Source organism: Oryctolagus cuniculus, chromosome 3, assembly GCF_964237555.1.
Source record: "Oryctolagus cuniculus chromosome 3, mOryCun1.1, whole genome shotgun sequence".
In the NCBI taxonomy this organism is placed as follows: domain Eukaryota; kingdom Metazoa; phylum Chordata; class Mammalia; order Lagomorpha; family Leporidae; genus Oryctolagus; species Oryctolagus cuniculus.
The window spans coordinates 57,922,503-57,949,398 of record NC_091434.1 but is presented as its reverse complement, the minus strand read 5'-3'; the positions used below and the strand labels follow the sequence as shown (position 1 = coordinate 57,949,398).

At 40.9% G+C, this 26,896-nt stretch overlaps 1 protein-coding gene and 2 pseudogenes across 3 annotated transcripts in view; all 3 read left to right on the top strand.

Annotated features, from left to right (window-relative positions):
- Nucleotides 1-4,897: 4,897 nt before the first annotated feature.
- Nucleotides 4,898-5,772, top strand: LOC100347653 (acidic leucine-rich nuclear phosphoprotein 32 family member B pseudogene; annotated as a pseudogene).
- Nucleotides 5,773-9,182: 3,410 nt separating this feature from the next.
- On the top strand, nt 9,183-11,118 carry LOC138848863 (zinc finger protein 766-like; annotated as a pseudogene).
- Nucleotides 10,966-26,896, top strand: part of DNAJC10 (DnaJ heat shock protein family (Hsp40) member C10) — a 50,432-nt gene continuing 34,501 nt past the window's right edge. The window contains exons 1-7 of one of the 3 annotated variants that reach the window (XM_051848381.2): nt 10,966-11,453; nt 11,677-11,933; nt 13,558-13,907; nt 16,495-16,657; nt 18,751-18,801; nt 24,985-25,067; nt 25,313-25,444. In XM_051848381.2, the coding sequence (XP_051704341.1) occupies nt 13,704-13,907; nt 16,495-16,657; nt 18,751-18,801; nt 24,985-25,067; nt 25,313-25,444 (633 nt within the window). In that variant the 5' untranslated portion in view covers nt 10,966-11,453; nt 11,677-11,933; nt 13,558-13,703. Of the gene's footprint in view, nt 11,454-11,676; nt 12,004-13,557; nt 13,908-16,494; nt 16,658-18,750; nt 18,802-24,984; nt 25,068-25,312; nt 25,445-26,896 lie in introns of all 3 variants that reach the window. The other 2 variants (XM_070070500.1, XM_051848380.2) reach the window with 2 other exon arrangements.

Below are 26,896 nucleotides of genomic sequence, written 5' to 3'. Positions count from 1 at the left end.
GCCACAGCAGAAAGCTGGCCTGGAAGAGGGGCAACCGGAACAGAATCTGGCGCCCCGACCAGGACTAGAACCCGGTGTGCCGGCGCCACAAGGTGGAGGATTAGCCTAGTGAGCCACGGCGCCGGCTCCCATTTTTTTTTTAAAGATTTATTTATTTACTTGAAAGTCAGAGTTACACAGAAAGAGAAGGAGAGGCAGAAAGAGACAGAGAGGTCTTCCATCCACTGGTTCACTTCCCAGATGGCTGCAATGGCCAGAGCTGTGCCGACCCGAAGCCAGGAGCCAAGAGCTTCTTCCAGGTCTCCCATGCAGGTGCAGGGGCCCAGGACTTGGGCCATCCTCTACTGCTTTCCCAGGCCATAGCAGAGAGATAGATTGGAAGTGGAGCAGCCGGGATGCAAACTGACGCACATATGGGATGCTGGCACTGCAGGTGGCAGCTTTACCCACTACACCACAGCGCCAGCCCCTCCACTTTTATTTTTTAACTATCTGTCCATAGACTAGAGCAGTATGCTCCCTCCCTATTCCACCATCTTTGGAAACCTCATGCTTTGGTCTTTATGTTATAAATGTCTCATGTATATACAATGGAACTGTTATATCAGGTTTTGATTTTATATAGTGATACTGGCAAAGCCGTGGTCTCCCTGAAGTAGACATATATTCTTTTGTAGATTTTATTTTAAGATATTGACAAATAAAAATTACATATATTCAAGGTGTACAACATGATTTGATATATAAGGGTACTTCAAATATTTGTGGAAAGTGGAATTATAAGATGTTTATTTTGGTGCAACAAGTTTTAAATCCATGCAAAGTCTCATAACATGCATTTTCCATGAACTTTTTGAAGAACTCTCTTACATTTACATTGTATACCAATTACCACAGATTAGCACAGCCACCACCACTCAGAGTTACCAGTGTGTGTATGAATGGTGAGGACACTTAAAATCTGTTCTCATCAAATTTCAAATAGGTAATACAATATTAACCATAGATGCCATGTTGTACATTAGATTCCCAGATAACATTCATTGTACAACTAAAAGTTTGTTCCATTTTGCCAATATCTCCCTATTCCTTCTGTAGTCCAACTCCTGGCAATACCCTTCTACTCTTTGCTTCCATGAGTTCAACTTTTTTTAGATTCCACAGATTAGTGATATCATACATTATTTGCCTTTCTGTGTCTGGATATATTTCATTTAGCGTAACATATTCTACATTCATCCATGTTATCCAAATGGCAACATTTTCTTCTTTTTATGGCTGACTAATATTAAATTGTATATATTTTACATTCTGTTTATTCGCTCATTTATCCATGATTACTTAAATTGTCTCCATATCTTTGCTACTGTGAATAGTGCTGCGATGAATAGGAGTTCTACTTTTATTGAATTTGTTCATTTCTCTACAACTGTATTTATTCCACCAAGTCCAAGCCATTATTTATCATCTGGGCTATTTCAATAGTCCTCTAGTTAGTTTTCCTAAACCATCCAATCTCCTCCATATATTCTTCAAACTGTAGCTAAATAATTGATTGAAAAAATAGCCATGGCCTTTCTCTTTCTTGAATAATTAATATAAAAATCCATTAGCTGGGGCTGGCACAGTATCAGATCTCAGCCAAGGTGATGAAATTGTCCATAGAAGGATAGAGGGCTAGCCACTGTGTATTGAAGCCCTTTTGGAGGGAGGTTAATACCCCTGTGAGAAGGCAGACTGGTGCAGTTTGGAATCTGAGTAGAGTGAGCAGAGCTAAGTAGTCCATCACAAAGCTTAGCAATACAAGGGGGGTGAAGGGAGAAGCCACACAACAAAGGGTCTAGCATCAGTAATGGAAGATTGGTTACATACTGAAGTAATTTAACAAATAAGCATATATATCAAGGATAATGGTAGCAAGCTTTTTCATTGTCCTGAAAAGGAACTACACATATAGAAAGAAAAAAAATTTGAATTAGGACATTCTGACTCCTATGGCATTGCATTACAAATGCAAGTATTGGTGTGAACTCATAATTTTGTATATGTGTGTATACACAAATGTATCCTTGCCTTTGTCCACTGAGAAGACCTGAGAAGAACAGCACCTAAATAGCATGAAGCATACATAGCACCTGGATGGTCCAATCAAGGCTTCTTGTAGAAATGGTTGGCACCAGAACTGAGTCAGGAAAAGTCCTGAATGTGCCCGGAACACTCAAATATGCACACTCACAGAAAGATGGGATTGTCAAAAGAACACTGAGGTTGGGGCCAGGGCTATAGTGTAGTAGTGAAGCTCTGGCCTACAGCAATGGCATCACATATGGGTGCTGGTTTGAGTCCTGGCTGCTCCACTTCCTATCCAGCTCCCTACTAATGCATCTCAGAAAGCAGTAGATGATAGCCCACATTCTTGGGCCCTTGCACTGATATGGGAGACCTGGAAGAAGCTCTTTCCTGCCTCCTGGCTTTGGATCGGCCCAGCTCTGGACACTGCAGCCATTTGGAGAGTGAACCAGTGGATGGAAAACCGTCTTCCCTCTCTCTCTCTCTCTGTCTCTGTCTCTCTCTCTCTACCTCTTTCTGTAATTCTTTCAAATAAATAAAATAAATCTTTTTTAACATTTTAAAAATAAAAGGATATTGAGGTCAACATGAAAGAATTCCCACTGGTCAAATCTAGAACTGCTTAATCATCAAAATCAGGGGTGGGGAATGTCATTTGGTCTGGCCCTGCCAAGATTACTGCAGGCTGGACTTGAAATTCAATAAATCTAGGACCTTTCTTCACACAACACAATGTATATTAAGTGAGTCATAATAATGCCATAAATTTTGAGGAACAAGCAAGGAATGTGCGCTATGGGATAGGCTGGACACGTATGAGTACAGGATAGGACGGATATGCTTCTCAGCTCCCAGCAGCCCATCTGCCTCTATTGCAGTGACTCAGAGGACAGTCAGTTCCAGGCAGGCTGGGAGGGTTCTCATTGCAAAAGCGTTAGCAACACTGTGGCAAAACTATAGCAATCCGCTGATGATGAGATTCATCGTGATGGGATGATTCCTCCCGACCTTGATGACCTTGCTTCCAGTGATTGATGATGTTGTCTTTGTCGACACAGATAGTAACTCCAATCTAACCTTTATCCACAAGTCCACAATCAACAATCCTTGCAAAAACAGAGTCTCAAATGAAGATTAAGGAAATCAGAATATGCAGAAACAACCTCAGGAATGGGTAATATGAATGTAGGATGTGTTGCAAATCTAAGATGCAAGATTAGAACAGCGATCAAAACAAAATCATTGCATCACTGGTGACACACACACACTGGACAGTTATCAAAACTTAAGTGATGTGACATCCTACAAATAGTGACTATAAAGAAAATTTGATGCAGAGTGTTGATCTTTCCAAGAGAAATTGACAGATGATTATCTCTTGTTGAAGTCAGAGGCAAAAACCATGTACCTAGTTTTGTGGCTATCATTAGCAGAAAAGAGAAAATCCAGCTCAAAACATGTGAAACTCAATGAATTGGGAGGCCACATGCCTCTGATAAGATTAATATTCTTCAGAGTTTAGAATCTCAACAAGGCACTTTTCACTAGGCCTCCTTGTGACAGAGACAGTGTTTTTCAGGTGAGTTATGCAGAGAGCAAGCTGGTCACAAAGAAGCTGAGTCGTCATGTAAAGGGAGAGTTGGTGAGAGAGTGCATGGAGGCTGCTGCAGAATTGTTAGCTCAAATTAAAATGGTTTCAGAGTGTCAGTTTGTCTCTAAGAACCATCCCACATTGGATTATTGACTTAGCAAAAGATATTGAAAGAACACTGAAGGATTCTGCAAAAGAGTTTCAATTTTTCTCTGGCTTATAAAGAGACAACAGACATACCCAAATATTGCCTGACTGGTTGTTTTTATTTGTGGGATAACTGCAGAGTTTGCCAGTTTGCCATGCCAAGAGGAACTGCTGTCACTAGAAGCCATGCATGGCATTGCAAGAGATGAGGACTTGGTTGAAAGACTTGTTTTTTTTCAGTGAAAAACTTGAGCTAACAATTGAAAAGGTAGGTGGCAATACTATAGCTGGAGCTCCAGCCATGGTTGACTCGCAAAAGGTTAATTGCATTTGTTGACTGAATCATCTCAGACTTGCTCCAAGTGCTTTGATTATATGCCTCACTGCATCATATGCCAAGAAAGTCTCTGTGCACAGTCATTGCAGTTCAACAATGGGACGTCGATAATGGTCCCAAGCATACATTTTGTCAAAAGCAGCCGCCAGTCGAAGAAGGAATTGCTGAATGAGCTTGCTTATCACTGTGAAGGGACATGGCTGAGTCACTAAAACATGCTAGTGAGGTTTTGTGATCCATGGGATGAAGTCAAGAAGTTTCTGGAGATGAAGGGAAAACCTGTCAGGGATTCAATGAGAGCAAGCGACTGTGTGATCCGGCGTTTATGGTGGACATCACCAAGTACCTCTCAGAGCTGAACATCAAGCTGGGGGGCCCCAACCAGCTTCTCAGCTCCCTGCTTTCAAACGTGAAGTCATCTGAAGCTAAATTAAGGCTGCAGAAAGCGCAACTCAAAACGAATAACAGGGTACATTACTCTGGAAGGACAAAAGTCTTCTATGATACTTGAATATCCTGGTGAATGTGGAAGCTAATTGAAACATTTGATGAAAGATCAAAGGAACTGAACATCTTTGCTATACAGTTCAATTGGAGTAGCTGAAGTGCTTGGTCACCTCCAACAGGAAATTGTTCAGCAACAAAGCTATGACAAACTGACAATTAAGTACAACAACAGCCCACCATTTGAGTGCTATAAACGTTACAGAAGCAATGATTCATCTCCCACTTTGAGGAGACATGCGTTAAAATCGGCATCTGTGTTCAGAACAACTTACTGCTGCCAGTACTTTTCAAGGGTTTCACTCTGCTCCCATGAGGACGGAACTCTGCTCCCCTGCATGCATGCCACAGGGCTCCAACTGCAAGCACTCTTTCCAAGGCTGGGATGCCTCTCTCCACTTGGCCCCATGGTGCAGAGTCTGAAAGGGGGGGAAGAGAGGAAACATGGAAGCAAAGAGGAAAGTCTACCTGGAGCTAACAAACTGGACCCTGGCAACCGTTCAGGAACTTGTCTTGGACAGATGCAAATCAAATGATGGGAAAAATCAGGGCTTTATAGCTAAATTTGTGAATTTAGAGTTCCTTGATTTCAGTCTCAAATCTCCCCAAGCTGTCTAAATTGCAAAAGCTTGAGCTCAGCGACAATGGAATCCCTGGAGGTCTGAGCATGGTAGCAGAGAAACTTCCAGATCTCACACATCTCAACTGGAGTGGAAATAAGCTGAAAGGTATCAGCATCCTGGAACCCTTGAAGAAGTTGGATTGTCTGAAAAGCCTGAGTGTTTCTAACTGTGAAGTCACTAACCTGAATGACCGTCTTCTGCTCCTGCCCCAACTGACCTTCCTACATAGCTAGGACCAGGAAGCCACTGACTCGGGTGCTAAGGTGGATGGCGTGGATGAAGAGGAAGAGGACAAAGAAGGAGAAGATGAGGAAGAGGAGGGAGAGCTTGATGAAGAAGAGGATGGAAATGAAGAGGAAGATAGTGAAGGGGAGGAAAATGAAGATGAAGTCAGTGAAGAGGAAGAATTCAGACAGGATGGAGAAGTTGACGAGGATGAGGAGGAAGAAAGTGGGAAAAGTGAAAAGAAGAAGAGAGAAACAGATCATGAGGATGGTTAAGACCCCAATGAACTGCAAAAACAGAAACAGAACTATTCAGTATTGGTTGGACTGCTCATGGATTTAGTAGCTACTTTTTTTAAAAAAAAAAAAGGGGGGGGGGTAGCTGTGAGACAAACGGCTGGACACCCACCAGGGGGAAAAAAAAGTTCCTGTGACATTCCACCTTCCTCCATGATGTAATACCTCTTGGTAATCCACCGCCAAGCTTGGGGACTCACCCAAACAAAACTGTGAGTTTTGTTAGGTTTTTGTGTAAGTCTTGCTGTAGCCTGGGTAGCTCTGATTGGTAAGTCAGCCATCCATGGCTACCAGTTACACTGAGACTGTAACAGCATTGTTACTTCCTGTATAACAAAAAACTTTGCAAATAACATCTTAACATTTTAAGTATATTAAAAAGAGGAAGAGAAGTTCTAGCCATCACATTAAAAGTGAGTTAATTAAATGTTTGACCAAACAGAGCAGGCTAAATTTTAAGCTGATAATTTTGTATGATCCCCAAATGGTGTTATAAATATCTCAATGGCTCTTGGCGGAAAAAATGTTCCCCACCCCTGACCTAAATAAATGTTAGCAGTAGATTTTAACCCATTGGGTGAAACAGATATCTGTGAATTCATATTAATATAAATAAATTAATAAATTGAAAGTTTAATGTGGAATCAGATAACCATAGCGTCTCAAAGTGCCTCCTCACAAAGCATTTACTAATTACAAAAAGGAAAAATATGACTGTATAGTAGAAAAGCCTCACCATCACCTCTATAACCAAACAATCTAAATTAACACTAAAAATGGGATAAATCAAAATTTGGGACCATCAGGTAAGATACAACGAAAAGAACACAGTGTTCTATTATATTCCTGCCCAAAATGCACAATCCGAAATTAAATTTCAGGACACTTCAGACAAACTGAAACAGAAAGTTGCCTACAGAATAACTGGCCTGTAGTCTCCACCAGTGTCCAGATCTTGAAAGTCAAGGAAGAATTAGCTGTTTCCAACCTGAGGGGTCTAAAATGCCATTATGCTAAATGAAACAATTAGTTGCTGGCTAGATCCTATTACTACAAAGACACAGAGATAATTAGAAAAGCCTGAATTAGGTCTGAGAATTGGATGGTAATAATGCATCAATTTTAATTTCCCGATTTTGATGATAGTGTCTTGGTTGTGTAAGAGAATGTCCTTGTTTGTAAAAAGTACACCTCACAGTTTTGGAGGATAAAGGGACAAGTCAGTAAATAACTCTCAAGTGGTTGAAAAAAAAACAGTGGTTTGTACTATGCATTCAATTTTTTGTATTTTCAGGTTATTTTTGATTAAGTAAAGTAATAACCATATAATAATATCCCTTTGCTTAAAACTTTTCTATGACTTCCTATTGCCTGTAGGAAAAAATATCAAAATCCTAGAAATGAACTATTAGACATTTTATGATCTTGTCCTGATTCACTTTTCCAGTCTCATTTTGTTGAATTTCTTCTTTTGGTTGCCATTCATTCCTCTTCATTCCTTAATACTCATGCTGTTTTGAAATATAAGCTCCCAGGACCAGGTTTGTGGTACAGCAGGTTGGGCTGCTGCCTGCAATGCCTGCATCCCATATGAGCTCTGATTTGAGTTCTGGCTGCTCCAGTTCCAATCCAGCTCCTTATTGGTGCATCTGGGAAAGCAGCAGAGGATGGCACTAGTCCTTGGACCCCTGCACCAATGTGGGAGACACTGGTGAGGTTCCTGGCCCCTGGCTCCGACTGGCCCAGTCCTGGCCATTATGGCCATTTGGAGAGTGACCAGTGAATGGAAGTCTCTATCTTTCTCTCTGTCTTTCAAATAAATAAAAAAAAACTTTAAAAAAAAAGGAAAGAAAACAAAAGAAATACAAAGTCCATGGGCTTACTGTGCCCACTGCTTCAAACATCCTCTAATATATATTATCATGTACATCAAGTTTATTTTCTGTAAGACCTTTCTCAAACCTTTGCTCAGGCCATTTCTCCATTATTAATTCTCACAGCACTATGCAGTTTCTCATCATAATTACAGGTTTGTTAAAGTAATTGATTAAAGTGTCTTCTATTACTCTACTTCTTGAAGATAGAATTATGTCGACTCTAGGCCAGAGAAGAGTAAACAACTTTAATAAATACATGAGCTGTTTAAAATGAATCAGTCTTCTCTCTTATACCTGCAGCCTTTTTTTTTTTTTTTCTGGTGTGTAAATGAGTTCAAATCTTTCCAGACCTAAATTATTTCCTCACTTGCATCCACATTCCAGCTGCATTGCAGTTTTCCAGCTTCTCTTCTCACCGAGATTTCAACAGAGCATATGTACCTGTTTGCAGCTTAGTCTGCAAAGCCACACTGTCGAGGATGAGCAGAGCAGCGGTGACTTTTCCCACACAGAGTCCTCGGGAAAGGCTTTGTTGAATATGTCCATGTTTATTTACAGGCATGTACGTTATAAGGGGCAGGTAGAAGGGGCGTAACCAACTCTGGGGAATGCTAACTATAGGACAGAATGGACACTGGCACCAATATGCTTATCCAATCAGCTTGAAGGTCAAGTAGTTGGGAAGGCTCCCCAGGTGGCCCTAATGGGCCTAGGCAACATCTAGGAGTTGTTTGCCTGGTTGGCAGAAGGTGGGGGTAGGGAGAAGTATGCCTGGGCTCAGCTAACTGCTGAGATCGCCCACACCTGTTACTTCCATTGCCTAAGCTCCCAGGTAATGCTCAGTCCTCTACAGTCAAACTTCCAGCCTTAGCATCCACCAGAATCAGTGTTTGCCAAGATGGCTGTAACCTCCTAAAAAGCAGACCAAATTAACAAGTTTTCATATATTACATGAATTGCTCTCATCAACTTCCTTAATGTTTAATTCTTCTTGTACATCTTTGATCATCTTTTGTTTATTGATGTATTCGGGTTTTTTTTTTTTTTTTAGTTTTTTTTAGAAAGCTTTTACATAATGAATACAAATTTCATAGGAATGATCAGTACCTATACTGGCTCTCTGTTTTCATTCTATCCAATTAAATTTTCCTTCAAAAAATACTTAATATCTACCATATACCAGGAGTAACTAGTGTTACGATAGTATATAAACAAATATTCCTGTCTCCATGGAGTTCATATGTTTGATATTAGAATTCTCCCGGACTATATCATTGGCCCATAACTTTTCTTATTTTGCCAAGTTTTTTCTTGGTGATCTCATTCATTCTCCATCCATGGGTTAGTTTGTGATTCCCTAATTCTGTCCCCCAGTTCAGCCATCTTCCGAGACTTTCATGCTGGATATCATCACTTAGACATAATCTAGGAATCTTTCAACTAGGTATGTCCAAAAATCCTTTTATCTTTTCCTTAATCATATCTCCACTGAGTAGTACTCAACCACCTAATTCAGAAATTAACCTTAAATTCTTCCTCTCCTTTCTCTCTCATATCCAATCACCATTGCTAGCTACATTTACCTTATTTCTCTACCGTTCTCTTAACTGCTCTTCCCCCACCTTGTCCCATTTGTATCCTCTCTCTAATAGCTGCCAGAATGATCTAGTGATTGCACAATTTCAGATGCTTAAATGCTTTAGAAAGTTCCCCTATCACATAAAAGATGAAGCCTGTATCTTCATCATGACATAAAAACCCCTGCAATCCATATCCTGCTTCACTCACCAGTTTCCTGTTTTGCTGTTCAATTGAAAGATTTTGTTGATTAAGTTGGACCACGTGGAGAGTTCATACCAAGGCATACCAAGGAAGGACTGACTCCTAAAGCCTTGGGTTGCATGAGGAAGATACCCAGCAGAAGAGGATGTGGAATGCAAGGGAATAAGGAATGCTTCTTATTCAGGACCTCTGACATTCAGGTTGTGGCTGCAGAATTCTCTGTGGAGGAGTGGCTATGACTGGACCCTGACCAGAGAGCTTTATACAAAGATAGGCTACTGGAGAACTACAGGAACTTAATCTCCCTGGATAGCTCTCCTAACTGTGTCATGGAAGAATTGCCACCAGTAGAGAACAATAATACAGGAGAAATATTCCAAACAATGGTGTTGGAATAAAGCTGAGAAATCAGAAGCTTATTTCAGGAAAAAAAATTTTAAGTGTGACTTTGGAGAGATGATGAAAGAAATCATAAAGGAGTGCTCATGACCCATAAAAAACCTCACTGGTAGAAGGGATTCACATGGTGAACAAGATGCAGGAAATAAGTCTGTTTATTAATTATACACTTAGGTTAATCTTTTACTTCAAAGTGGCTGACTTGCATAAATTTCAAACTGAAGGAAAACTTTACGAATTTAATCAAATTGAAAAGACAACATTTCCTGTTTGTCCACTTCCAATAATTCTTCCTATGGACCAAACCAGAATATCTAATAAATATGGGAATGATAAAAAAAAATTTCGGTGTTCATAATAGTTAACATCAAAGTCTGGAGCCACACTGCTTAGGTTTGAACACCAGCTCTCTCACTTATTACCTCCATTTCCTCAACTGTGAAACGAGTGTAGTAGCTGCTATCTCATAAGATTATTTGGAAGGCTGAGCCAATACAAATATGCTTAAATCAGCCCCTGGTACATATTAACCATATCAGGCTGCTTCAATATTTCTGTCTTGATTCATTCTTCCACCTTCCAAAATATATTAGGAACCCGACATTTGATTTACTACCCATAATATCGTTATCAATTACAACTTATTTCATGTAGAGCTGATGTCATAAGCGAATAATCCTCTAATCGTGATGTTTCCTCTTTTAATCTTATAAATGTAGTTCCTTCAATCGTTATTTTGCTGTGGATCAGAAATGTAGTTTCCGAACCAAATAAAGATAAGAGGACTTAAAGTACCCGATTTCTACGTTGGACGACTCGGAAGCCAGGAAGCACGGGCCGATGTTCAAACGTTTGATACACTCACACAAAACTGTAAACAATTTTATTCTTCCCAAGCTTCCTACGGCCTCTTCAATACTCTAGGCGGATACCGCAATTGATACCATTTCAAGAAAGCACCCCTTTTTTTGCCAAATTTCCCGCGCTCTGCGGCACCCACTCCTCAACCCCGCAAATTCCCCGCAGTCCCGGCTTCCCTTTACGGACAGGGTCACAGACAAATCGCACCGCGAACCCGCCCTCCGGGTTTCCCGGTTACCCGGGCAACGGAACCAGGAAGGGGCGGGCCTCGTCGGCCTCTGTTCCGCTGGCCCGCCGCGTCCGTGCGGGGGCGCGGGCTGCTCGGACACAGCGTGCCCTTCAGCTCCGGGTTAGAGCCGGAGCCGGAGCCGGAGCCGGATCCCGCACAATGGCCACGTCAACCTAACCCTGCACCACCCTGTCACGCTGCCGCTGCCGTCGCCGCCGCAGGCGCCGCGCCCTCCAGGCCCGTTGCCGGTCAGGCCGGCCTACTCCCCTACGCCTTTCCCACAATGCCTGGCGCCAGGCCCCGCCCCGGCTCCCCGTGGATACCGGCGCGCTAGGAGCCGACCGGCGCTGGCCGCGCGCGCTCTTCGCTGCCGGTGCGTCTCGTCCTCCCCTCTCCCGAGCACGGGGGCCCGGCGGCCGGAGAGTGCGTGCTTCCTTCCCGCCAGCACGGTTTGGGCTCGGCTGGGCGGAGTCCGGCGCTGGGATCGAGGATGAGGAGCTGCTGCAGGCGAGGTGGGCACGGGCCGGGGGGCCCCGGGACCTCCGGGAAGGGGAGGGGTGAGATGCCTGCGCGCCGGGGTGTCCCCTCCTCTCCGCCCCTGCCGGCGGCGTGCGGGCTCGCTCCGCGTCTGCTTCCCGGTGTTCCCCGCTGCACCCTTCGTCTGCCCGGCCGCCCCCCGCCCCTGGCTCCAGTTTCGCACTTCAGCCCAGTTGCTCAGGCTGTCTTCTCCTTCAGCCGCCAGCAGGACTTGACAGTGCGTGCCCTCAACAGAGCCCCGTCTCCATAGTGCCCCATCCGGCGCTGGAGGGAGGGCGACTTCGGAGCGTTCGCGTAGCCTTTACCTGCGGCGTCCACCTGTGCTGCCGCTGGGGCCCTGGGCCGGGCAGCCACGCCCACGCTGACCCAGAGCAGCCGCTAAGCCAGGAGCACCTGATCCCGAAGTGGGGCGTGAGAACGTGTTCTCCTTTTCTGTGGTGGCTTGTTCGCTCTCGGTATGTTTTACAAGGTCTGTGTTTATGAGAGGAAAAGCAGGGCTTAGAAAGGAGGAAGACTAATTCACAGGTAAGGAGAAAGTCTTCTTAAATCGAGAATTGAATTGAGAAAGGAGAAACTGACAGGATGCCCGGGAAGTTAGATTTTCAGAGCTTTCTGAGATCTCTGGAACGAAACTACACGTTTAGGTATGATGTGAAGATTATTTTTACCTTGGAGAGGTGGACAGGTCTAAATAACTGATTTCCTTCTCCGTTTCTGTTTCTTTTCCTGTTTGTTTCTACCAAGCATGAAGTTTGCAGTAGAACTACACTGGTAGTTTGCAGTTTTTATTCTAGTGTGTTTTAAAAAAGATTTATTTATTTGTAAGTTACGGGGCGGCGGGGGGGGGGGGTGAGAGAGAGAGAGAGAGGGATCTTCCATCCGCTGGTTCACTACCCAAATGGCTGCAACTGCCAGAGCTGAGCCGATCCAAAGCCAGGAGCCAGGAGCTGTTTCTGGGGTCTCTCACATGGTTGCAGGGGCTCAAAGACTGGGCCATCCTCCACTGCTTTTCCAGGCACATTAACAGAGAGCTGGATCAGAAGTGGAGCAGCAGGGACTTAAACTGGTACCCATATGGGATGCCGGGGCTTTAACCTGCTTGTGCCACAGTGCCGGCCCCTATCCTAATGTTTGTATAAAACAGTGTCCACCTAAATTCACTTTAGCTGACTTACGAGAAAACTCAAGGAAAAAGGATGTCCCTTTAAGAGTGTAACTCACTAAGCCGGCGCCACGGCTCAATAGGCTAATCCTCCGCCTTGTGGCGCCAGTACACCGGGTTCTAGTCCCGGTTGCCCCTCTTCCAGGCCAGCTCTCTGCTGTGGCCAGGGAGTGCAGTGGAGGATGGCCCAGGTGCTTGGGCCCTGCACCCCATGGGAGACCAGGATAAGTACCTGGCTTCTGCCATCGGATCAGCACCGTGCGGCGGCCATTGGAGGGTGAACCAACGGCAAAGGAAGACTTTTCTCTCTGTCTCTCTCCCTCACTGTCCACTCTGCCTGTCAAAAAAAAAAAAAAAAAGTGTAACTCACTGCCTTGTTAGGAACAGTTTAGGAAGACGGTGGGCCCTTTGAGAGGAATCTGCTTCTGGTCCCCTCAAAGGATATTTCCTGGAAGTGAGATCTGATTAAAACTAGACAGCCTTAAGGGGATAAAGAAGTAAATAAAACAGAAACTGGTATTACTAAAAGACAGCACTTCACTGGGGAAAAACAGGAAAGAAAGCAAGCAAGCTTATTTCCACCCTGTGTTGTGATGCCAGTAAGAAGCTCTTCGTATAAATTGCTGGGTGTGTATGTAAGTGTTCTAACTAGTTACCACTAGTTAGTAACTAGTTAGTGGTTCTAACTAGTTACCACCACTCACTACCTGTTTTTTTTTTTTTTCCTATCTTGAGTGATCTCACAAATCTGGATCTTTGAATGTGGAAGCAGTGAAGAAAGGAGCCCAGAGTGTGGGGCACTGATAGTGATTTGCCGCTTACTAGAGATTGTATTGCTGACCATGTTATTTGATAAAAACGTGTAATTGCTGGTTAATTTGAAACACATTTTTAATTGCCTGGTTTCTTTCCTTTAGATTAATGCTTTGGAGCCAATTTTGTAAGGCTTGATTGACCCTCGAAGTAATGTGGACAAAAGTTCCCAGAGTTGCATATTATATCAACTGGAACCAGCAGTGAATCTTAATGTTCACTTAAATCAGAGCTTGTATTAAAAAAGAGAATGGGAGTCTGCTTAAATAAAGATGCCTATATCAGAGACTTGAAAAGGATCGGTTTCTGTTTTCTGATAGTGTATATGGCCATTTTAGTGGGCACTGATCAGGATTTTTATAGTTTACTTGGAGTGTCCAAAACTGCAAGCAGCAGAGAAATAAGACAAGCTTTCAAGAAATTGGCATTGAAGTTACATCCTGATAAAAATCCGGTAGGTAAAAAAAAATGTTTTAAGTACCTGATTGTTGTATTATAGCATGTTTTTGTGTTTTTATTTAAAGTGTTCAACATGCCTAAGAACAATTCTACATCAAAACCTGTAATTAAGTTGCTATGCTAAAATGGAAAAAGAGCAAAGGGTTCTGATTTAGAACTGTGTGATGGAATGACAGCACCAAAAATGCCAGCCTTAACTTGTAAACTAATTTGCAGCTGTTCTATTAAAGACATTAATCTCAAAACAACAATGTCTGTGAGGTAGTTTCCTTCGGAAAGTGGGTTGAGATTAGGTGTTTTAGTACAAAGGGGCCATCATTGGCGTAGCATTTGAGACACCAGTTACGCTCGCATCCCTTGATGGAATGCCTGGATCGAAGTCCAGGCTTCACTCCTGGTTCCAGCTTTCTGAATGTGCATTCTGAATGGCAGCAAGTGGTGACTTCGGTGACTGGAGCTCTGCCACTCACATGAGAGATCCAGACTGAGCAGGGTCCACCCAGCCCCAGCAGATGGGAGTTCTCTCTCTCTCCCTCTTTGGCTTTTGAATAAATAAGTAAAATTTTAAAATATATATATAGATATTTTAGAACAATAGCAGGGGAATTTCTTTAAAATTCAGGGTATGTGTTACTAAATTAACAGTAATAGTTAATAGTGTGCTTTAACTTTTGCTATTCTGTGCATATATCCATAGACAAGAGTTCAGAAGCCTTGTAAACAAGAACTTTGAGAACAGCCAAATACACTGCCACTATTGTGATTACATATCCAATAATATTTTTAAATTAAATTCGTTTTAATTTTTATGGCATTTTTAATAAGTTACCTAATTAAGCCTTAGTAAGATTTAGCCTTCATTAATGACAAAAAGAACAGTTATGTTTTCCTCTTGATGGAATTTTTAAATATGATTATTTCATTTTGCATAAAGCTTAACAATAGACAATATTTGTTTTTTAAGATTTATGTATTTGAAAGATAGAGTTACAGAGAGACATAGAGACGGAGACAGACGGGTAACATTCACTAGTTCACTCCCTAAATGGCCGCAATGGCTGGAGCTGAGCTGATCCGAAGCCAGGAGCTTCCTCTGGGTCTCTCTCAGAGGTGCAAGGACACAAAGACTTGGGCCATCCTCTACCATTTCCCAGGTATTCCCAGGCCATTAGCAGGGAGCTGGATTGGAAGTGGAGCAGCCAGGACTTGAACTGGCACCCATATGGGATGCCAGTGCTGCAGCCTGGGACTTTAACCCACTGTGCAACAGCACCAGGCCCCCACAATATTTCTTTGAACTATTAGTTATCTTTTTCATTATGAATTTTGTCTTTTAGATTTGTCTTTGAAATTTCAGAATGTGATTTTTAAGCTTTCATAGGAAAGATGGTAGACCTTGTACATCCAAATTTTTTTTTGTTAGATTCGATTTATTTATTTGAAAGGCAGAATTGCAGAGAAATGAAGAGACAGACATCTTCCATCTACTGTTTCACTACTCAAGTGGTTCAACAAGTCCCAGCTGGGCCAGACTGAAGCCCAGGAGCCTGGAACTACATCTTGGTCTCCCATGTGGGTGTAGGTGCCCAAGCACTTGGGCCATCTTCCTCTGCTTATCCAGGTACATTTGCAGGGAGCTGGATTGGAAATGGAGCAGTTAGGACTCCCAACTGTCACCAGGGCATTGCAGGCAGCTGTTTTAACTCCCTGTACCACAACACTCACCCTCAAGTATTTTTAAGCAAGAGTCCTTTAAAAACCAGTTCTATGAAACAGTAACAAAAGAGAGAGGTTTCTAATGCAATTTTGAATTGGTACTCTGGTTAGTTCTCATTTAATTTTCTGATTGGAGCATGTATCTTTTTATAGTTATTGTGTTGATTTTGCCTCAAATAGAAAAATAACCTATAGACTTATGTAAGTTGTCTTTAAAGCAACAAATATTTATAAAGTGATTCAGAGGACTTACTAGTCAGTTTTTTTCTCAGCTGAATTTTTTAAGTTTTTATTTATTTACTTGAAAGGCAGAGTTAAAGAGAGACAGAAGCAGAGAGGTCTTCCATCTGCTGGTTCACTCCCCAGATGGCCACAACGGTCAGAGCTGCACCGGTCCGAAGCCAGGAGCTAGGACCTTCTTCCAGGTCTCCCACACTGATACAGGGGCCCAAGTCCTTGGGCAATCTTCTACTGTTTTCCCAGGCCATATAGAGAGCTGGATCGGAAGTGGAGACAGCCAGGACTCAAACCAACACCCATATGGGATGCTGGCACTGCAGGTGTTGGCCTTGCTATGCCACAGCACTGGCCCCAGCTGCATTTCTTTGAAGGAGTGACGTAGATTGTATGACTACATTGGTCAGTCTTTAGAGTCAGTTCTTATTTCCCTTACTGTTTATATTGTTTTTTTGAATATTGTAGTTCCTTAGACAATACTACTTTATTTCAACCCCGACTAACTCATATCACATTGTACCTCCTTATGTTGGTATCTGATCTCCCAGATTTTCTGCGTTTTGAAATCTACATGGAGGCTCTGAAGGTGCTTGCATTGTACATTAACTATGTCTTCTCTTTTCTAACAGAATAACCCAAATGCACATGGTGATTTTTTAAAGATAAATAGAGCATATGAAGTACTCAAAGATGAGGATCTTCGAAAAAAGTATGACAAATATGGAGAAAAGGGACTTGAAGATAATCAAGGTGGCCAGTATGAAAGCTGGAACTATTATCGTTACGATTTTGGTAAGGTGATATTTACTTAGGAAATTGTTTTTTTATCTGAGTGAAAGTTAATTTTGTTTCAATCCTTTATTATGTGTTATATATCATTTTGTTTAATTCTTTTTTTTTTAAGATTTATTATTAATGTGAAAGGCAGAGTTAGAGAGAGAGGGAGAAAGGAAAAGAGAGATCTACCAGCCAGTGGTTCACTCCCCAAATGGCCACAACAGCCAGGGTTGAGCTGGGCTGAAGCTAGGAGCCAGGAGCTTTCAGGTTTCCCACGTGGGTTCAGGGGCCCAAATACTTGGGCCATCCTTTGCTGCTCTCCCAGGTGTATTAGCAGGGAGCTGGATCAGAAGTAAAGCAGCCAGGACTCAACTAGTACCCAAATGGATGCTGGTGGCATCCTGCTTAACCCACTACACCAGGATTCCATGATGCTGGCCCCTGTTTTAACTCCTTAGTTTACCATAGGTACCATCACTGGCATAGTGATTAAAGCTGCGGTTCGAGTCCCAGCTACACCGCTTCGGATCCAGCTCCTTGCTAATGCACCTAGGAAGGCAGCAGAGGATGACCCAAGTCCTTGGGCTCCTGCACCCATATGGGAGACCTGGAGGAAGCTCCTGGTTCCTGGCTTCGGATCAGCCCAGCTCTGGCTGTTGCTGCCATTTGGGGGTGAACCAGTGGATAGAAGATTGATCTCTATCTCTTTCTTTCTCTTTTATCTCTCCCTCTCTCCTTCGCTGTGGCTCTGCCTTTAAAATAATCTTTTAAAAAATGTTTTAAAGGAAAGTTTATTATATAGAAATTATGTTTACACAAGTGAAGATGTATTTGTTAGATCTTAAATACTTTTAAAGTAAAGATTACTTAAATATTGAAGTCTTTCAAAAAAATTTAGCATGTCTTATTTAGTAAGAAATTGCCATCCATCTAATTTAGAACCCTTATTGATAATGACTTTTAAGGTGTTGATAAGAGTAAGAAAAAGTAAGGCAAGAGCAGAGGGAGGAAACAAGTTAAAGGAACTAAGGCAGAGAGAAAGTAAACACAAGTTATTAAGGCAGGAAGAGTGTGTTTAGATAAGCAATGTTTCTCCTGGTTGTTATTCATCCTTAAAGGCATATAAAGAACCGAAGTACACTTTTATTTCAGTGTACTTTATATCTGGAGAGTTTACTTCCCAAAACTGTTTTATTTTCAAAGTAGTATTTTCAAGTGTCTTCTAAACAGCTTGGGAATTTTTATAAGGTGTTGGCAAATTGCACTGCATTGACCAAATCCGGCTTGCCACCTGTTTTTGTAAATGACATTTTAGTGGGATACCATTATGCTCATTTGTTTACATACTGTCTGTGACTCTCTTCACACCCCACAGGCAGAGTTGAGTAGTTGCGATGAAACTACATGTTGCCCAAAGCCTAAAATACTTACTAATAGTTTCTACAGAAAAGTTTGCTGATTTCTGGTCTATATTCATTGTTAATATGATTTGGATATTTTATATAGTAATAAGAAATTTTCTCACATTGACAGTAATTATTGTGGCAAATAGTTTGTTTAACGTTTTTATCTTTACCTGTACATAAGTTGTAAGTACAAGATTTTTAGCAGTGGAAAACACTTGATAGTGATGCCACTTATTAAAAACCACAGTCAGAAAACTGAATGAGGTCTGTTGTGTAGGTAACAGTAATATACTCTCATTTACACACTGTTTCCTGGTTTTAGTACTGTACTGCAGCTACATAACCTGACACTGTTAGGGGAAGCTAGATGAAGGGGACATGAGAGTTTATACTGGTTAGGCAGCTTCCTATGAGTCTATAATTTAAAATCAAAAGTTAAAAACAAATTTTCTGTGTAGATGAGACTATATGACTAATAAGAACCCTCCCACACACTCCTATAACAGTCCATATGAGGAATCTAGTATGTGTAGATCACTCTTCAAATTTGTCAATAATTATTATTATTTTGGGTTTTTTTAAATTGCATGTTTGAGTTTGAGATTTAGTATAGGTAACTGATTTTTTCATGATTAAAATGAGTAATCTTTTTATGTGGTAATATATTTTAATTTTATAATTTTTGTATACTTTTAAAATTAGGTATTTATGATGATGATCCTGAAATCATAACATTAGAAAGAAGAGAATTTGGTAAGTTTGTGAGCCTATGATTTTCTAAAACTTGAACAAGTTCAGTCTCTTACCTAAAACTCATGAGTTCCAAATGTGTTTGGAATTTAGAAACTCTTTAGATGTTAGAAAGGCAATGTGATATATCCAGTATATTAAATAATGTTCTTAGCAGAATATAGAGCAGTGTCCCATAATAAAAACATTAATGTTTCTGCAGCAAAGTATTTATACCAAGTAAAAATAGTAAAAATAATATGTAGTCTGTATCAGTTCATAATAGTTTCGATACTATTTTAGTCTATTTTCTCTTGCTCATAACATAAGACCACATACTAGATAAGTTACAAAAAACAGGCCAGCACCGCAGCTCACTAGGCTAATCCTCCGCCTGCGGAGGCACACCAGGTTCTAGTCCCGGTCAGAGCGCTGGATTCTGTCCCGGTTGCTCCTCTTCCAGTCCAGCTCTCTGCTGTGGCCCAGGAGTGCAGTGGAGGATGGCCCAAGTTCTTGGGCCCTGCACCCACATGGGAGACCAAGAGAAGCACCTGGCTCCTGGTTTCGGATCGGCGCGGTGTGCCGGCCGCAACGGCCATTGGAGGGTGAACCAACGGTAAACGAAGACCTTTCTCCCTGTCTCTCTCTCTCACTGTCCACTCTGCCTGTCAAAAAAAAAAAAAATTTTTATTTAAAAAAAAAAAAAACAACAAAGTTTTATTTTGGCTAATGGTTCTGATACAAGACTAAGGGGGCCCACCTTGTAACAGCCTTCTGCTGGCAGAGTCCCAAGGTATCACATGGCAACAGGGAGCACATGTGTGTCCTGGTCTCCATGTTATAGAGCCACCAGGATTTAATGACAGACTTTCCATTCTGTGACCTTAACTATTCCTAATCATTATCCAGTGGACCCTCCTCTAAATACTACATGTGGATTAAATTTCCATCCGCTTACTACCTCACAGTGGAGGATGTATTTCAATATGAATTTTGCAGGGCACAAAACAAGTCCAAGACATAGTAGATGCTAAGTCAGCTTGCTACAGGCTTGTTGAAGAGTTTCAGAGCTTTGTGATTTTAGTTCTGAATAAATATGTAGTTATTTTGGAAGGAGATTTAATTTGATCTGTGATTTATGTGAAAATGGGAATAAAAATACAGTTTTGTATTTTCCACTGCATTAGGAAATGACAAATATTTGATTCTTTTACTTTCAGCCTTTGTGTGGTGATAATAGGTCTATTCCTCATTTTCTACTTCAAAACAATAAATTTGCCTCAAACCAAATTCCAATTTTTATTTTTCTCTATTTCAGTATCATTTAATTTAGAAAACTAAAATAGCAAGCCAGTTGAAAAAAATGTATGTATGAGTACCTATAGGCTTATCATATATTATCATCCTAAAAGATGTATTGTAGCCACTGTATTTTGTTCACTTCCTTCTAAGCAAGGATTTCGTTTTATTTTCTACATCATGTTGGTGAGCTCAGGCATACAAAGTAACTATTAAATACATTATTTTATTACAAGTCTTGCATGCTAACACTTATACAAGTCCTAGGTGAACAGAAAATGTATCTTCCTACAAAGGAAAAGAAGAAAATTAGACTCATGTGGATTGTTGGTAGACAGAACTAATACCCATGTCACAAGCCAGTAGAATCATTACTACATGTGTTTATGCAAGCTACATGTTACTGTGTCTCATCTCCTCATATATTAGTGAATCTTTTTGTGGAACAGTGGGTCAGAAATCATTTTAATTATAGAGAGAATCAAGGGAACTAAACAAAACCTGTAAGCTGACTAATCTATTAATCCACCCAGAATTAGGCTTTACAGTTAGTTACACTGCATATGAATTCAGACTTTTTCACTTGTCACTGGAGAAAATGTTAAGAATTGCTAATAGTTTATATATATCTCCAAACAAAATAAATTAGAGCCAGGAAATTTAAGAGATAATTCTGAGTTGATTAACTAATATTGATAGGTGTTTTTGTTTTTGTTTTTTTTTTTTTTTTTTTTTTTTTTTTTTTTGACAGGCAGAGTGGACAGTGAGAGAGAGAGACAGAGAGAGAAAGGTCTTCCTTTTTGCCGTTGGTTCACCCTCCAATGGCCGCCGCTGCAGCCGGCGCACCGCGCTGATCCGATGGCAGGATCCAGGATCCAGGTGCTTTTCCTGGTCTCCCATGGGGTGCAGGGCCCAAGCACCTGGGCCATCCTCCACTGCACTCCCTGGCCATAGCAGAGAGCTGGCCTGGAAGAGGGGCAACCGGGACAGAATCCGGCGCCCCAACCGGGACTAGAACCCGGTGTGCCGGCGCCGCAAGGTGGAGGATTAGCCTATTGAGCCACGGCGCCGGCTGATAGGTTTGAAATATATATTTGCCATTATTATATCTGATCTCTAATTCTACTCTTGGTATTAGTAGGCTAAGACAAGATAATCCTGAAGTTTGAGTTGAAGAAGCAGAACAAAGGTGGATAGGAGAATCAGTTTGTACTTAATGTAAATATCAATTCAGTCTACTTGGTTTGTAGGTCACAGTTTCTATTACCAGTTTGTATTGTTTGAATTATTTAGTCTTGCCTTTTTTTTTAATGATTATATGAAGAATTATAGTTATTTTTAAAGTTATTTTTGTTCTCTTCCTGCAGCAAGGAACTGTGTTTTCTTTTGGCTAGCGCCATCAACTATCTCAAATAAACTTTATCAAACAGCCTGAAATGTTTGAAAAGCTGATCTTTGGTCCTTGAGAGGAGTAGTCACTTTCCAGTTTTGTTTTTGTATTTACAGAGCCTTACACGTGCACTGAACGCCCCTTTTGTGCTTCTAGGCTCATGGATCTATAGGAAATTCTGCTGTTTCTTGTCAGCTACCTCTTATAGAAAGGCAAACACTTATTCTCTGATTCCCACTTCCTCCCATACCTTGGACCCCTATTGGTTCATTGCATTGGTAACTGATGGTTTCAACAGAGGTCTTTTATATTTTATGCAGTTTTCCACTTACTTGTCTATAGTTGGAGAGTTAGTCCAAATTACATGGTAGTTCACTTTTAATGCCAGAATGTTCAGTTGTAGTACAAAAGAGAAAATGTGATTAATAAGCTCCATATTTAAAACTTTTAAAATGTTTTCATCCTTTCCATTAAACATGGTACATTTGTTCAGTGCAGTAGTACAAGTGTACTTCAAAGAGTTGGTGGAAAAATAGAATTAAAAGATAAGTTTATTTTGGTGCCAACATAATTTGAAATCCATGCATATGAGGGAATCTTCAAAAAGTTCATGGAAAATGTGTTTGTGACCATACTATGCATGGATTTCAGTCATTATGTGTAAGCTATAGATAGATTTTACAAAAGCAGAGAACATCTCACATGTGTACTAATCACTCTGAATGGTGTACACACAGACATCTTTTTAAATACAGCTCAAGGAGAGGAACTTAAGCATTTCTGCCTTGTAGTTTGCTTTGTCAACAGAAGCTATTGTATCAGTATTAATAGACATTAGTCATAGTTATGTGGTTTAGAAGCTGAAAATTGAATTTATAATTTTTTTAAATTTTCACTGTATTTGAAAGATGAACAGGAGACACAGGTAGCCAGAAAAAGAGCTTGCATCATCTGGTTCACCCCAAATGGCTGTGACAACCAGGGCTGGGCCAAGCCAAAGCCAGGTGACTAGAACCCAATCTAGATCACCCGCATCGGTAGCATGATCATCACCTGCTGCCTCCCACAGGGCACATTAGAAGGAACCTGGAACTGGAAGTAGGGCCAGGACTCTTTAATCCAGGTACTCCAATATGGGATGTGGATGTCCTAAAGCTGCATCTTAACCACGTGGGCTGAACACTAAACCCCAGAAAGTTGCATTTTGAAATAAACAAATTCCATTCTGGGCCACTGAGTTATGCAGAATCATCCCATTGAACTGTGATAATACTGGATATAAAACATTTTTAAACTTATTACTCAACAGACAGTGGAAACTAGAAATATATTAGACGTGCTCTATGGAAACAAAATACCAAGATAGACATTTTCAAAGTAAACAAGGTTTTGTGACAAATTGAATCCTTTCACACTTGTATTAACATCATATTTTCATTTGACTTAGGAACAATAACACCTTGTCTGGTTATTGCTCTATTTTTATGTGTAAATAATCACATTAGTAGTCTATATCTAGTAAGATTATCTGTTTTCTATTAAGGTTTCATTAATTCTAGTAGAACTTTTACCCAAAATAATACCAGTTTATAAGCCAGCTTGGCAGTTCGTTTTTTTTTTTTTTCTTTTTGTAATTTTTTTTTTAATTGAAAGGCAGTTACAGAGAGGGAGAGACAATGAGAGCAAAAGATCTTCTATCCACTCCCATAGGTTCTTCCAGGTTTCCCACGTGGGTACAGGAGCCCAAGCACATGGGCCATCCTCCACTGCTTTCCCAGGCACATTAGCAAGGAGTTGAATCCCAGGGGTTGCAGCTAGGTCTCGAAGTGGCTTGGTAGTTATTTCCACCACCTAGATTTGTCTATTGGACATTTTAAATGTTGGCAGAGAACAGCAAATAAAATCCTGATTTATATACCTTACTTGTAATATACAGCTTAACTTTTCCCACAGATCTATCTTACAGTTGAAACGTAGATGAATGTTGAGTCCTGAATGTGTTTCTAATAAACCTAAATCAACTGCGTGTATATTTAGGAAAGTCTGCATGTGTAGTTTGATGTCTTACTATAATTTATGGAAACTTAAATTACTGATAACTGATTTTGGTATGGAATTACATGAAACTTCTTTAAATCAAAGTAAATTACCGGCCGGTACCGTGGCTCAATAGGCTAATCCTCCGCCTGCAGTGCCAGCACACCAGGTTCTAGTCCCGGTCGGGGCGCCGGGTTCTATCCCGGTTGCCCCTCTTCTAGTCCAGATCTCTGCTGTGGCCCGGGAAGGCAGTAGAGGATGGCCCAAGTCTTTGGGCCCTGCACCCACATGGGAGACCAGGAGGAAGCTCCTGGCTTCAGATCAGCGCAGAACCAACGGTAAAGGAAGGCCTTTCTCCCTGTCTCTCTCTCACTGTCCACTCTGCCTGTCCAAAAACCAAAAAAAAACAAAAACAAAAGTAAGTTACCTTCACCTCTTATCTTGAATGTCAGAGTACATCCTTATGGTGTTAAAATGTTTAAAATGAGTAAGTTTTGTTTACTTCCATCAGGTCATTTTACAGATTATGATATACACTGAACTGCTGGCTAGATGTTATATGGTGTTCAAATCTATCACTTCAGCAGATAATTTATGAATGCTTTGAGTTTTTTTAAACTTTATCTTACACTTTTCAAGCAGTATGATTTTTACATGGTAAACATCCTATTTAAATGATTAAACTTGATCTTGATAATTCTTGTTAAATCACGTAGGTCACTTGCTTCATTCAAATTTAGAAGCCACTGTTATAATGGACTGGGGCAGGCATGTTTGCTGCTTGGGACTTTGCATCCTTCGTTGGAGTGCCTGGTTATAGTCGAGCTGCTCTACTTCCTCTCCGGCTTCCTGCTGATGTGCATCCTGAGAGGTGGCAGATAGTAGCTGAAGTCCCTGCCACCAATATGAGATACCCAGATTGAGTTCCAGATTCCTGGCTTTGGCCTGGCCCAGCCCTGGTTACTGTGGACATTTGGGAAGTTAACCAGCAGATAGAAGATCTCTTGATTTCCCTCTGTCTCTCCCTCTCTTTCTCTTTCTCTTTGCCATTCTGCCTTTCAAAGGAAAAGAAAATAAATAAAAAACATTTTAGAAGGAAAAATTCAAGACCTCTATCCTTAATCTATGCGTTAGGCAATACTAGAATTTCTGTCACTTGCATTGCTTCTCTTTATTTCTCTTATCCACATAAACTCTCTTATATGAAGTATGGCTGTTATTTCCTTATACCATCCCTCTTTATAGCATCATGGCCAAATTCATCTTGTATTTCAAGGCTGCTACTTGTTTACTAATGTGCTTCAGAGAGTTAACATTTGAAATAACATTTTCTTTTTATAGAAAAAAGTTACACAGAAAATGATAAAGGCAGTATGAAAAATTTATGACTTCCATTCTGCTGCAACAAAAAAATTTTTTAACTAAAACATGTGAACATTTAGCAAGTAATTTTAAGATGTTTCTGTATTATATATTTTTAGATGCTGCTGTTAATTCTGGAGAACTATGGTTTGTAAACTTTTACTCCCCAGGATGTTCACACTGCCATGATTTGGCTCCTACCGTATGTATTTTTTATATCTAGATTATTAAAGCTTTTTCTAATTGATTTGTTATATATACATTTTTTTCCATTTTTTAGTATGTTGGGTTTTTTCCCATTAATAGTAACTGTAACTATCAGAAGTAATTATTAGTGCTTTCATGTCTGTATGGTTTTATTCGATAAAAATTTTCTCCTTGCAGAAAGTATAGCTTGAAGAAGAATGAACTTATCAGAGAAGTAATTGTTTTCCTTTCTTCTCATAGTGGAGAGACTTTGCCAAAGAAGTAGATGGATTGCTTCGGATTGGAGCTGTTAATTGTGGTGATGATAGAATGCTTTGCCGAATGAAAGGAGTCAACAGTTATCCCAGCCTCTTCATTTTTAGATCTGGAATGGTAAGGAATAAAGTTGGCATTTTTCAAATCTGTGGAACTTTAAACAAAATACCAGAGAAGGCACAGCATGTGAATTTGTTGTGATTTTTTTTTTTTAAGTCTCAATTTTGGAGCCATCTAATTAGGCTCCAGTAGTAAATATTTTGAATTATTTTATGAATAAAAACATTAGATGCCATTACTTCATCTTTGCTGCATTTCAAAATGAAATGTCTGCCCATTTTAGTTTCTACCTTAATATAATTTATTCAATATGCATGTTGAGCTTTGTACTTTATGAAACGTTCTTACAAGTCTCATTTCATTGAGTACATGGCTCTAGTATTTCCAATTTCCAATGATGAAATTGAAACTAAAACTGTTAAAAATATTGTTTCTAAAATATCATCCATAAAATCTATGAATCTGAGATTCTCAAAGTATCATTTAGAAATTCACTAAACTGAGGTGGGCATTTTGATACAGCAAGTTAAGCTAACACTTGGGACACCTGGATCCTGTATCTGAGTGCTTGGGATTGAGTCCCCCCTCTGCCTCTGCTTTCCATCCAGCTTCCTTTTAACACACCTGGAAGGCAGCAAATGATGGCTGAAGTACTGAGTCCTGCCACTCAGGGGGTGACTCAAGTTGGGGTTCTGGTTGCTGGCTTCAACCTGGCAGCCCCTGGCTATTGGGGGCATTTGGGTAGTGAGCTAGCAGATGGAAGAGCTCTCTGTGTCTGTTTTTCTTTTTTTACAGATTTATGTATTTATTTTGAAGGAGTTATAGAGAAGGAGGGAAAGGGAAAAATAGACATCTTGCCTCCTCTGGTTCACTCCCCAGATGGCTGTTACCGCCAGCGCTGGGGCAGGCTGAAGCCAGGAGCTTCTTGCAGGTCTCCCATGTGGGTACAGGGAACCAAACACTTGGGCCATCTTCCTCTGCTTTCCCAGGCCATTAATAAAGAGAGGGATCAAAAGTACTGGCACTCAAATATGGGATGTGGCATCTTAGGCAGTGGCTTTACCCGCTGTGACACAATACCAGCCCCCTCTTTCTGCCTTTCAAATTGAATAAAAATGAATAAATGTTTTATTTTTTTAAAATTTTTGAGATCCATGAATAGTTTTTTCATAATGTGCCTTTCCCATGATCTTTTATTTATTTATTTATTTATTTATTTATTTATTTGAAAGGCAGAGTGACAAAGAGGCAGAGGCAGAGAGAGAGGTCTTCAACTACTGGTTCACTCCCCAAATGGCCACAACAGCTGGAGCTGGACTAATCTGAAGCCAGGAGCCAGGCAGAAGTTTCTTCCGTATTTCCCATGCGGGTGCAGGGGCCCAAGGACTTGGGCCATCCTCTACTGCTTTCCTAGGCCGTAGAAGAGAGCTGGATCAGAAGTGGAGCAGCCAGGACTCGAACTGGCACCCACATGGTATGCCGGCACCAGAGGCAGATGCTTAACCCACT